At 38.1% G+C, this 14431-nt stretch overlaps 1 protein-coding gene across 1 annotated transcript; it reads left to right on the top strand.

The window, feature by feature from the left end:
• Window positions 1-8758: 8758 nt before the first annotated feature.
• LOC148563929 (uncharacterized) lies at window positions 8759-9586 on the top strand. Its single transcript, XM_088487578.1, has 3 exons — window positions 8759-9055; window positions 9197-9296; window positions 9378-9586. Exons 1-3 carry the CDS (start codon window positions 8759-8761, stop codon window positions 9584-9586), a joined length of 606 nt encoding a protein of 201 aa, XP_088343704.1.
• Window positions 9587-14431: the final 4845 nt, after the last annotated feature.

Below are 14431 nucleotides of genomic sequence, written 5' to 3'. Positions count from 1 at the left end.
GGGTCGGAACGGGCGGATCTGCGGGGACGAGTCAGACCCGCGCCTCCCCTTCCCGCGGCTAAGCTCCCTCACTCCCGTTCTTCCTTCGGTGTGCCATGGCGGCGGCGGCTGGCAACTCGGCGGCGACGGCGATGCCCACCGTTGCTAGCCGTGTCTCTCTTCCTCCCCTGCTTCCCTCTGCGTTCCCCTCCGATCTCCCCTTTCTGTGTTTTCTGTTTCTTTGTTTATGGAGAAGGGGGAAACCATGGGTGTTGCGTTCTATTGGGGAAAGGGGAGAAGATCTGCTGCTGTTGCTGTGTATGGAGATAAGGGAACCGGGTCATGGTAACGGGTTACTGGGTTAGGGTTTCCTTATTTTGAAAATTAGGGTTAGGGGTAAATTGGTAATTTCACATAAAAATAGGAATAATATGGTAATTGAAACCCAAATTAAATCCAACGCTAATTATATATAGAAAATACTATTTAATCATCAATTTTTACAAATTACTTTCAATAAAATGCCCAAATCAAATAATTAGGAGTAATATAATTAAATCCCTTATTTTCCAAAGTAGTAGTATTAATATTGAAAATATTACTTATTTAATTCAAATCATATGGAAATCCTTATTATTTCACAATTACCAAGTTTATACTCTGAATATGGAAAATAATCCAATAATTATAAAATTGGATAATAATCATAGCTTATCTCAAATCCAATAAATCAAAACTTGCCTTAATCATCTTTAATAAAATGATTTCCGAAATTAAGGCTATAAATAACTATATGATTTGAGACTTGATCATAATAAGACTTTTCAAAAGTTCTGGGTCTTACATCCTACCCACCTTATAAAAATTTTCGTCCTCGAAAATTGATACAAAACGAAAGAAATTTCATAACAGTTCATCCTTGAACACATTTAAGGAAGAAGCAAAAATATCTCAACATATAAACATATATACGGTTTTCAAATACTTGGACGGTCGTATGCATAAAGATACAAAGGTAGGAGTGTAACTGCCAGGCAAACGTTACAAGATAGGCTCAATGCAAAAGATAACATGGGTCAATCATGTGATAGCTCAAACCAGAAACACAAAACCGAAATCAACCATCAGTTCATCTTATTCCAACCACGGCCCTAGGCCCAAACAATCCAACCAGCAACCAATCACCACAATCCAACAGAGTCCCAGATGCAAACACAGATAGGAAGTTCAAGCACAAACAAACAGTTATTACAAGTAAAACAGTTAGCAATTAATCACATAGGCAAACCAAGTATAATATGCACACCCAACCAATGTCACACAAATGCATATGATGCATGCCTATCCCTAGTGGCTGATGATATCATCTGTCGGTTATAGAGCCAACCCAACAAGTCCTGGTAGCTAACCATTGGACTGTCCCTCTGTCGTGCATCCCCAACTCGAGTTATACTCATCATAAACTTGATCATAATCATGATCCATATCCATCACCCTCACTGGTGAATATTTATCCATCACCATCACTGGTGAATATTTATGGGGGCGAGCTCATCCGGGACTTTCACAGTGCCCGGCCACACTTACGACATAGGGTCAACAGAGTATCAAGTCTCAACCTGGAGCACGTGGTGGCTAGCCACTGCTACTACCCAGGGAAACTCGTATCTCAGATAGTGGAAGTACAACATTCACATTTATCAATGATTCAGCATAAACATGCAATCAATCTCATCCATGGATCAACATCCATCTCAGCCATCCGGCTCACGGTCCATTCCAGAACCAGCCAATATTCATATCATACACAGCCATTTTGGCTCACGGTTCAATCCAGAACCAATCAATATTCATAATCATACATAGCCATTCCGGCTCATAATAAAACAGCACTTCCACCATTCAAAATCATCAGATTTATGAAATCGGCATTTAAGCCATAAATCATTTTCTCAATTCATTTCACTTTGAAATCGAGTTTCAACTCTTTTCAGCCTTGGCTTTAAAGATCTCATTTCTCAAATCATCTTAGGCTCATAAGCCACTTTTACTCAAGGTAAATTCCCCTTTGAAAACAATGCCACTCTCGGCATCCTCTTTCCAAACTTCCATAACCATGGCAAGTTAAAGATTTGTTTTGAAACATTCAAAATCATCCATTCGACAATGGGATTTTATAACAAAGTTTCTCGGTAGAGTCCCAAGTCTTTAGGGGAAGGTCAACTTACATCAATTCTTTAAAATTCATTGAAACTCTTAAAATCATAGATTCTCGGTTCAAGTAAATAAAATTGAATTTATTATGAAACCGAACCATACAAAATCACAAATTCCAACCCGGTCCAAAAATCAACTCATTTGAAACAGAACCGGTTCATTTGAATCAAACCGCTTTCAGATTTCTTTTTGGAACCCATTATTCCAACTCTTCCAAAATGCCTCAAACTTGATTACTCAATCAAAAGTCTAGGTTCCTTTAAAAATCACTAAAAACTCCTTTTTGTATTGAAATCAATATTAGAGCATCATTATTTCCTTCAGTGATTCAAACGGTAAAAATAGTTCAGTTCTAAATACGCCGAACTCAACGTATAAGGTTCATCAAATAAATTAAGCTGGAAAGCGTAAATATCCTCTTAATAAATCAAATAATACAATTTCTTAAATCCAACCCTTTTAAATAACCTTTCAAACAAGACTAAGATTTTATAGAAATTTCGGCAGCACCTCCCCTAAAACTTGGACTTTTGCCACCCGGTTCGGGTCCCAACTAAACCGTTCCTCATTCCTTTTCAACAACACAAAATCAGAAATCAATTCAAATCAAACTAAATCCAATAATCGCCTCAGTGGCGTATCTCAAGGATACTATTTCAAAATCAACTCAACATCAATCGATTTAACTCATTTCCAAAGCTTTAAAGAATCGATTCAGCAATAAATCATTTGTCCGAAACCAAGTCAATTAAAGTAAACCAGGCTGAATTCAAAAGTGTTCTATCTTTCACATCTTCCAAATAATTGACTCAATTCAAACCAATCCTCAACGGATTAAACTCATCTCAAATCTTTAAAGAATCAACTTTAGACATTACATTTCACAAAGCCGCATAACAATTCAGCCAAACCAACATCCATAGTCATTCGAGTCAATCAAATAATACATAAGGCAGATACAATCACCAAAAACACAATATCTCGCACCAGTATCCATATGTAATAATTCCAATACACAAAACATAGTTTTTGGAAAGCGCCCCTACCTCAAAACGCAATTCTATAATCCAAATGTCTCATAGAGTCCTTTCCGCCTCAACCCGAACTGACGGCAACCAAAACCTCAGCTCCAAGCCACTTTCGCAACAGTCTCAACAACTCGAATCGCAACATACAACAACCGAAACTCAATCCTATAGCAATTAACGCCACAAACCTCAGCGTATGATAACAGAACGGTAACTAAAAGGCTTTCAAATCTAAACGCTTACCGAACCGAAGAAGAAACGGCTGAACCGAAGCAGCGGCGGTCTCCGAGCCGATTTGGCGGCAGCCCGGCAGCCACCTCAAGCGACAGCGATGACCTGAACCATATACAGTGACAGTGAGGTTTCCAGAAACTCAACGGAAAGGAGAACCAACTTAAGACCCTTACCGATAGACTTTTTCGGCGACGGCAAGGGCAGCCAGAAGCTCCGACGGTGCTCCGGAAGGTCACAGAACCACTCCCGGCGGTCCAAAACCCCTTTCTGACAACGGCAGCTCTGGCAGAGGCAGCTCCGGCAGAGGCAGCGCCGGCGACACAAACGGTGGCTGGACACAGTGGTTGGACTCCCAGCCCAGCCTCCATCCCTTCTCACTCATCGAGCGCGCTCTCCGTCCTCCGTGGTGCTCAATCGGCGGCAGTGGACTACGAGGAGGTCAACGGCGGCGAGGCAAGGTTCGGTGATGACACAGCTGACGGTGGCGGGAGGCACGAACGTCGGCGGCTTCTTCAGTGGCACCAGGGAGCGACGGCGTTGCACGAAGCTTCTCCAGCGACGACAACGGCGCGGTGGCGGTGCGACAGAGGCTCCTTCCTCCTCTGCCCCTCGCACGACTCTTCCTTCTACCCTGAACGGCGCCGATGGCGCCCTCCTTTCCCGGCGACAAGGGCAACGGCGACAAGCTCTCGCTCCCCTCTCACTCGCGAGTCACCCCTCTTCTTCGGCGCTGGTGGCATCAGCGGGATGGATCCGATGGCAGGACATGGTAGCGTGGCGCAAGGCGTGGTGGCGACGCCGTTCCTCCCTCCAGATCTCCCTCTTCTCAGACCCCTTTCTCTCTGGTTCTATTCTCCATGAAAGCAACAGGCGTGGTTTTCCTTTTGCCTCTGCGTGTGGGTGTCTAGGGTAGAGGGGGCAGCAGTTGCTGCTGTTGAGTGTGGGTGGAGGGAACCGGGTCGGGTAACGGGTCACTGGGTTAGGGTTTCATTTTTGAAAATTAGGGTTAGGGTTACTTTTGTAATTTCAAATAAAAGTAAGAGTAATATAGTAATTGAAACCCAATTTAAATCCAACGCTAATTATATATAGAAAATACTATTTGCTCACCAATTTCACAAATTATTTTCAATAAAATATCCAAATCAAATAATTAGGAGTAATATAATTAAATCCTTTATTTTCCAAAGTAGCAGTATTAATATTGAAAATATTTTTAATTCAAATCATATAGAAATCCTTATTATTTCACAACTACCAACTTTATGCTCTGAATATAGAAAATAATCCAATAATTGTGAAATTGGATAATAACCATAACTTATCTCAAATCCCATAAATCAAAACTTGCCTTAATTATCTTTAATAAAATGATTTCTAAAATTAAGGTTATAAATAATTGTATGATTTGAGACTTGATCATAAAAAGACTTTTCAAAGGTTCTGGGTCTTACATTCTACCCACCTTATAAAAATTTTCGCCCTCGAAAATTGATACAAAATGAAAGAAATTTCATAACAGTTCACCCTTGAACATATTTAAGGAAGAAGCAAAAATATCTCAAAATATAATCATATATACAGTTTCCAAATACTTTGATTGTCATAAGCATAAGGGTGTAAAGGTAGGAGTGTGATTGCAAAGCAAACGTTACAAGGTAGGCTCGATGCAAAAGATAACATGGGTTAATCATGTGATAGTAGGGCAAAGCATCAAAGGCTATAAAACAGGATGGAGTTAAAACGACGTGCTCAACCTCCGGACACTAATCTCATATCAACCTTAAAGTTTCAACTTTCCAGCTCCATCAAGCACTTTACAAACCCCAAATTTGACCACAAGCCTGACAACCACAACCCGTTCGCAAGGAACAAAACACCCACAACTCATAACGTTGCACCCCTACCGCTTCAACTTCCGTATACACATATCACGTCTTAAAGAACTAACACATCGCGCTACTACGTCTACAAGTCGCACGTGATATCAAAACAATTCTCGAGTCTACTCAGGAGGATACAAGATTTAAAAAAGGAGAGTCAAACGTCAAGGATAGTACTCAAAGATTTGAGAGAATGTATCCAATCCTAGATAACCAAGGATACTCAAGCAATGAAGTTTACTAGACACAATTCAATTGACAACCTCAAAGATAACCCTTGAATCAAAGAAATCCAATAGGTTCAACAAGGAGAAGGATCAGCGCATTAGTTTGAAACAAATTCAAGGTGAGTCGAAGAAGTATGAAGTTTATAGAGGAGAATCTCTCAAACCCAAGACAAAGCTCACAGAACTCAAGAGCATAATTGAAATACTTCCGAATACATTGTTCTTAAAAGAATCGAAAACTTGTAAAAATATCACTTCGCAGTCTGAAAGAGAAGTTAAACAACAAATGTCCTTCAAGAGAGTAACAAAAGCATAAATGTGGCTTTACTTCAATACAATTCCATGTTGAAGTAGATTTTGTAGAGTTCCAAAAACAAATGCACACAACTTTGGCTAAGAGCTAAAATATTTCCTCAAATATTTTAGAAAGATAATTAAATGCACAACTTAACCAAAAGCAGTTCATAAAAACTCGGAAATAATCAGATGCTTGTTCAAAATTCTTAAAATTTCATATTCAAACAAGCATGTATAACATTTATAGCAAGTACGAAAGAGGAAGTTAAACTCTTTTTAGAAAAGAAACTCCGAGATAAAAATTTGCTTACAATCTGGTAAGGAAATAAGTGGTGCGTTACAAACAAACCGATTTCCACTAAACAAGGAAACTTTCCAAAACCTCATTTAAAATAGCGCATGCCGATTTTTAAATTAACTTCATCAATATTGAACAATGGTTTCAATCTAAATCAAGAAACAGAAAATAAATTCCATTTAAAACTTCTTACAAGAGAATTCAAAACTTCTTTAAAAAGTCCAAAACAAGACTCCAAAAGTGTTCTTGAAATCCCCTTCTCATAAGAACATTCAAGAAGTTTAAGATGTACTAAAAAGGAGTCAAGCCTTGCAAGAAAGGATCTTAAATTAAAATAGTCCAAACAAGATCCACTAGACATGAAACATCAAACAAGTCTTAAATTGATCCAAAAGAATACAAAAGTCATAGAAAAAGACAACTCAATCATTTGTAATTTCTCAATGATAAATTTTTGACTAAACTCTTGTAGAGATATTGAGGGAATAAACAATGTACTATCCTGAAACGAATCAAACTGACCCACATAAGAATGAGATTCACAAGAGGGGACAAACCAAGATCAATGGTAATGTTCACAAAATGTAAAAGATTAGTTAAAAACAGAATCACGTATAACATTCATAGAGGTGAAAAGCTTAAGAAGGAACCAGTCCGTTCATAAGAAGAAAGCTATGAATCCAACATTTTCAAAAGAACAACAATGGCATAAACTATGTAATATGCTAAACCAAACTCAATTCAAAATAAGTTAAGTAAAGCTTATCAAACGAAACTCAACCGGAATAAAAGCGAAAAATTCTTTCTTTCCAGTATTTCAGAAAATATCCAAATACACAATCAAATAAAGATGTCCATTGGAACTATAGTAAAATTACTAGAAGGTCAAAATTTACTTTTAAAATAAGTACAATTGCGTAAACCAGTAAAAGTACAGGCAAAGTATTAGAAAGAAATAGTTGTTAAACTGTATAAATAATTTCAAAGTCTCATATATAGAAAAGCATATATCTAATCAACAGCAATTTATAAAATCTCAAAATTGGCTGTGATCACTGTCAAGTAAGAGAAAAAACTGAATCAACAATTTCTTGAAGAATGGACTCAGAATCCGGAGTTAAAAGTCACAGCACATTAAGACAGGTTCAAGGCTATATCAAAGAATACTTGAATCAAGAAGAACTCAAACAGAGGAAGATAGATGCAACAAAGATCTTAAACCAGCATATGCACTTAAGGTCAAACAAGAATACACATGGATAGAGGAATAGAGTGAAGACATCAAATTACTCTTCAAAAGGTCTAGCAAATAAGAACTTCAAGTTAGGACATGAAAGAACAGGTCGACTCGAATAGAAATTCAAGACACACAACTGAATAGCCTCGAGAAATAGTTTTTAACGTCCCCCAAAACCCGCAATTCGCTTTACTCAAAACTCGCATATCATCTATGATAACCCATTAGTACTTTCATTTACATAATTCACTAGTATTAAGCCGGCCAAACTTAATATCAGGAATTATGCAATGCAAGACTAACAGCATTAAATCAATAGATCGTCATGTGCATAAAGCTCTAATTCTCATCATTCGACAAGACCTAATACATGACAAACACTCAGAGTATGCAACTGAAGCATAGTCAGTCCATTCCTCAGGCTCTACAGGAAGAACTGCTCTGATACCATAATGTAATACCCAGAACCTTTGAAGAGCCTTTTTATGATCAAGTCTCAAATCATATAGTTATTTATAGCCTTAATTTCAGAAATTGTTTTATTAAAGATAATTAAGGCAAGTTTTGATTTATTGAAATTGAGACGAGTTATGATCTTTATCCAATTTTATAATTGTTGGGTTATTTTCTATATTTAAATTATAAATTTAGCAGTTGTGAAACAATAAGGATTTTATATGTTTTGGACTAAGTAACTAATATTTTAAATATTAGTACTGCTATTTTGGAAAATAGAGAAATTAATTTTATTATTTCTAATTTTTAGATTTGGGCATTTTATTGAAAATAATTTGTGAAAATGATGAACAAATGGCATTTTCTATATATAATTAGTGTTGGATTTACATTGGGTTTTAATTACTATATTATTCCCAATTTTATGTGAAATTACTAAAATGCCCTTAACCCTAATTTACACAACACAACACTCTTACCCTTCTTCCTCACTCTCAGCCGTCACACCCTACCCCTCTCTTCCTTGCTCAGCGGCACAAGTCAAACACAGTTTTCTTTTCCATGAATAGAAGAACAGACGCAGAGAAAGAAAGGGGGAAGCAGGGAAGGGAGATCCGGAGGGAGGAAGGGCGTTGCCACCACGCCTCGGCGCCGCGCCACTGCGCCCTGCCGACGAATCCATGCTGCTGGTGCCACCAACGCTGACGATGAGGGATGGCTTGCCGGTGAGGGGGTCGCGGGCTTGTGGCCGACATCCTTGTCGCCGAGAAAGAAGGAAACCATCGGCGCCGCTCAAGGTAGAAGAGTGCCGCGAGAAAGCTACCACCATCGCCTGAGGAGAACCCGACGAGAGAGAGAGAGACAGATCGCAGAGAAGAACGCGACCCAGGAGCCTCTGTGTCATGCCGTCAATCTGCCGCCGTGCTGATGGACTGTCGCCGCCACCAAGGGTCCGTCGCCGTGGGCTGTTTTCGCCCTCAGTGCTGCCATTGAAGGGAGCTCACCGCCACCATCGCGTCACCTGCGTAGTCGCCAGCTCGTCCACAGGTCGCTGTGAAGTGCAGTCCGCTGCTGCGATACTGCTGCTATCGTGGCTGTCGCAGTGTTCATCGCGTCCCTGGTCTGCCGGCGCCACTGCTGAGGGTCTTCGCCGATCTACGCGCCGCCGCTGTGCTCCTTGTTGCCATTGCTGTCAGAAGGTACCGCCAAAGCTTCTGGCCGCTTCTGCCGCCGGGAAACGCCATTACCATTGCTGGAAAAGTATGCCAGTAAGGGGTTTAGTTGAGATTTCTGTTCTTTTGAAATTCTGGGAAGATTGTTGATACTGCGTGGTTGTACAGCTGCTATTATCAGAGATTCGAGCTGCCGCCATCGCTCGGAATTTAATGGAGCCGCTGCCGAGTCGATTTGGAGTTGCGGCTGCTTCGTTTTGTTATTTCAGTGAGTATTTCGATTTTCGAAAAGCCCTGAGTTAGTGCTCTGTTCTGTGTAATAAAGTATTTGCGATGTTAATGGTTTTAGGAGTTAGAATCCGGTTTGCTTATGCCGCTTGTAGCTGTTTCTGCTTTCGAGAGAGCAAGCCGAGTCGGGTTCTGATTGCCGGTGATTTCGGGCAGAGCAAAAAGAGTTCAGTTGACACGCTTGGGTTAAGTTTTGCTTGCCGAGGTAGGGGCGCTTTCCAAAAACTATATTTTATATGTCGGAATTATTACATATGGATACTGATGTGAGGTAATGTATTTGGTGATTGTATAAGCCTTATGTGATGATTGATTATCCTAGATGAATGTAATTATATGTTTGAATGGATTATTATTTGGTTTTGATGAACAGATTGTTGTATGGTTTTGTGAAACAGAATGCTTTTCAAGCTGATTCTTTAAAGATTTGAAATATGAGTTTAATCCGTTGAGGATTGGTTTGGATTGAGTCAATTATTTTGATGATGTGAAAGATAGAATACTCTTGAAATTCAGCCTGGGTTGCTTTAATTAATTTGGTCTTTGATAAATGATTTATTGCTGAACCGATTCTTCTAAACTTTGGAAATGAGTTAAATCGGTTGACATTGAGTTGATTTTGAAATGGTTTCCTTGAGATATGCCACTGAGGCGACTGTTGGTTTTAGCTTGCTTTTGAATTGATTTCTGGTTTTGAGCTGTTGAAAAGGAATGAGAAACGGTTTAGTTGGGACCCGAACCGGGTGGCAAAAGTCCAAGTTTTAGGGGAGGTGCTGCCGAAATTTCTATAAAATCCGAGTCTTTATTGAATGTTGTATGGAGAAATGATGGGTTAAAGACTTCTACTATTTTATTTGAATTATCAAGAAAAGGATGATTCATGCTTTTGAAATGAATTAATAAAGAGGAAATTGTGATTTAGTCTTGCTTTTTAAGAAAGGCATTGTATCTCTTTCAGGAGAAGGTTATTTAGATGAAACTTGTGTTTTAAAGCTGTTTGGATGTAAAGAGGGTTTATGCCTTTGAATTTGACTTGGGGGTTTCAATTAAAGAAGTTTCAATGACTTTGAAAGAACCTGAATGTCTATTAACAAGTTTCATTTTGAAATGTTTTGAGAAAGGTTTTAAGTACTCTTTGAATTCTGAATTCTTGCAAGACTAAAACAATTTTGAACAGTTGAAACGTTCTAGAGTTTTAAATGAATTTGGCGAAATAAGTTATGTTATTCTCCCCTAAAGACTTGGAACTCTGCCTAGGAGCTTTTGTTATAAAATCCCATTGTTGGATGGGTGATTTTGAATATCTCAAAGAGGCTTTTAACTTGCCATGATTATGGAAGTTTTGGAAAGAGGATGCCGAGAGTGGCATTGTTTTGAAAGGAGAATTTACCTTGAGTAAAAGTGGCTTATGAGCCTGAGATGATTTGAGAAATGAGATCTTTAAAGCCAAGGCTGAAAAGAGTTGAAACTTGATTTCAAAGTGAAATGAGTTGAGAAAATGATTTATGGCTTAAATGCCGATTTCATGAATTTGATGATTTTGAATGTGGAAGTGCTGTTTTATTGAGAGCCGGAATGGCTGTGTATGTTTATACATATTGATTGGTTCTGGATTGAACCGTGAGCCGGAATGGCTGTGTATGATATGAATATTGGCTGGTTCTAGAATGAACCGTGAGCCGGATGGCTGAGATGGATGTTGATCCATGGATGAGATTGATTGCAAGTTTATGCTGAATCATTGATAAATGTGAATGTTGCACTTCCACTATCTGAGATACGAGTTTCCCTGGGTAGTAGCAGTGGCTAGCCACCACGTGCTCCAGGTTGGGACTTGATACTCTGTTGACCCTATGTCGTAAGTGTGGCCGGGCACTGTGAAAGCCCCGGATGAGCTCGCCCCCGTAAATATTCACCAGTGAGGGTGATGGATATGGATCATGATTATGATCAAGTTTATGATGAGTATAACTCGAGTTGGGGATGCGCGACAGAGGGACAGTCCAATGGTTAGCTACCAGGACTTGTCGGGTTGGCTCTATAACCGACAGATGATATCATCAGCCACTAGGGACAGGCATGCATCATATGCATTTGTGTGACATTGGTTGGGTGTGCATATTATACTTGGTTTGCCTATGTGATTAATTGCTAACTGTTCTACTTGTAATAACTGTTTGTTTGTGCTTGAACTTCCTATCTGTGTTTGCATCTGGGACTCTGTTGGATTGTGGTGATTGGTTGTTGGTTGGATTGTTTGGGCCTAGGGCCGTGGTTGGAAAGAGATGAACTGACGGTTGATTTCGGTTTTGTGTTTCTGGTTTGGAATAAAATTATGAAAGGCTATTTTGGTTCCGCATAGATAAACCATTTTGAAAGGCTTTTGAGTTTTGAGAATTGAACGGTTCTTCTTTCCGAAAAGATTTCCGACTTTACTTTCATTGTAAACCGCTGTTTTTGAAAAGAGGCATAAGACGGTTATGAATCACTGGTGCGGTTATCTTCATGTATCCTATTACAGTAATTCCCAAAAACCCTCTACTGAGAACCCTTTCGAGGATGATGTTCTCACCCCCCTACATTTTTCCCCTTTCAGGATATGGGCGCAGAAGTTACGAAGAGCTTATTTAATTGTTGTTGTGATACTCTGTATTGTTTTAGTTATGGTTTATTGTACCCTCGCCTTTACCTTGATATATATTCTGTAAGAGGGATAGGAATTGTATTGGTTAATGTTTGTAATATTATTTATATATATGTATGTATGTATATATATATATATATATATATATATATATATATATATATATATATATATATATATATATATGGATGTACTCTTTATGAGTTGTTGTAAGTTGAATGGTATTTATGGATGTACGTTGTACGTTATCGAACGAAAGTATCTTTGGGAGCGGTGTTGCGGTTTAAAGTTTTAAACAGGCTCATATTTTAGTATTAAATAGTATAAGTGTCGTCGTAATGCCCGAGCTATCAGAGTTGCGCAGCCGGAAGCGTGAGCTTTGGTAGTTAGGGTGTTACATTATGGTATCAGAGCAGTTCTTCCTGTAGAGCCTGAGGAATGGACTTACTGTGCTTCAGTTGCATACTCTGAGCGTTTGTCATGTATTAGGTCTTGTCGAATGACGAGAATTAGAGCTTTATGCACATGACGATCTATTGATTAACGCTGTTAGTCTTGCATTGCATAATTCTTGGTATTAAGTTTGGCCGGCTTAATACTAGTGAATTATGTATATGAGAGCACTAATGGGTTATCATAGATGATATACGAGTTTTGAGTAAAGCGAATCGCGGGTGTTGGGAACGATAGAAACTTTTTCTCGAGGCTATTCAGTTATGTGTCTTGAATTCTGTTCGAGTCGACCTGTTCTTTTATATCCTAACTTGAAGTTCTTGTTTGGTACTCCTCTTGAAAAGTAATTTGATGTTTCCACTCTATTCTTCTATTCATATGCATTCTTGAATGATCTTAAGTGCATATGCTTGTTTAGAATCCTTGATGCATCTGTCTTCCTCTGTTTGAGTTCTTGATTCAAGTATTCTTTGATATAGTCTTGAACTTGTCTTAATGTGCTGTGACTTTTAACTCTGGGTTCCGAGTTCATTCTTAGAGAATTTGTTGATTCAGTTTTCCTCTTATTTGACAGTGATTACAGCTAATTTTGGAATTTTTATAAAAATTGCTGTTGACTAGATATACACTTATCTATATGTGGAACTTTGAAGATTTCTTATACAGTTTAACAACTATTTATTTCTAATACATCACCTGTACTTTTACTGGTTTGCGGAACTGCATTTACTTGAAATACAATTTGACTTTCTAGTAATTTTACTATAGTGCCAACGCACATCTTCATTTGATTGTGTATTTGGGGTATTTTTCAAAATTCTGGAAAGAAAGGGAATTTCTCGCTTTTATCCCGGTTGAGTTTCATTTGATAAACTTTACTTAATTCATTTTGATTTGAGTTTGATTTAGCATACTACATGGTTTATGCTATTGTTGTTCTTTTGAAAATGTTGGATTCATAGCTTCTTCTTATGAACGGACTGGTTCCTTCTTAAGCTTTTCACCTCTATGAATGTCATACGTGATTCTGTTTTTAACTAATCTTTTACATCTTCTGAACGTTACCATTGATCTTGGTTTGTCCCCTCTTGTGAATCTCATCCTTATGTGGGTCAGCTTGATTCATTTCAAGATAGTGCATTGTTTATTCTCCCATTATCTCTACAAGAGTTTTTAGTTAAAGATTTATCATTGAAAAATTACAAATGATTGAGTTGTCTTTTTCTATGACTTTTGTATTCTTTTGGATCAATTGAAAGTTTGTTTGATGACTCATGCCTAGTGAATCTTGTTTGGACTACCTTGGTTTAAGATCCTTTCTTGCAAGGCTTGACTCCTTTTTAGTACATCTTAAACTTCTTGAATGTTCTTCTGAGATGGTGATTTTAAGGACACTTTTGGGAGTCTTGTTCTGAACTTTTTAAAGAAGTTTTGAATTCTCTTGTAAGAAGTTTTAAACGGAATTTATTTTCTGTTGCTTGATTTAGATTGAAACCATTGTTCGATTTTGACGAAGTTAATTTAAAAGTTGGCATGTGCTATTTTAAATGAAGTTTTGAAAAGCTCCCTTGTTTAGTGGAAACCAGTTCATTTGTAACGCACCACTTATTTCCTTTACCAAATGGTAAGCAAATTTTTACTTCGGAGTTTCTTTTCTAAACAGAGTTTAACTTCCTCTTTTGTACTTGCTATAAATGTTATACACGCTTGTTTGAATATGAAATTTTGAGAATTATGAACAAGCATTTGATTACTTCCGAGTTTTTATGAACTGCTTTTGGTTAAGTTGTGCATCTAATTATCTTTCTAAAATATTTGAGGAAATATTTTAGCTCTTAGCCAAAGTTGTGTGCATTTTGTTTTTGGAACTCTACATAATCTACTTCAACATGAAATTGTATTGAAGTAAAGCCACGTTTATGCTTTTGTTACTCTCTTGAAGGATGTTTGTTGTTTAACTTCTCTTTCAGACTGCGAAGTGATATTTTTACAAGTTTTCGATTCTTTTAAGAACAATG

The sequence above is a fragment of the Arachis ipaensis genome, chromosome B5, assembly GCF_059453495.1.
Source record: "Arachis ipaensis isolate K30076 ecotype BB chromosome B5, ASM5945349v1, whole genome shotgun sequence".
Taxonomy (NCBI): Eukaryota; Viridiplantae; Streptophyta; class Magnoliopsida; order Fabales; family Fabaceae; genus Arachis; species Arachis ipaensis.
The sequence above is the reverse complement of the archived record's forward strand: the minus strand, read 5'-3'. Positions and strand labels throughout refer to the sequence as shown.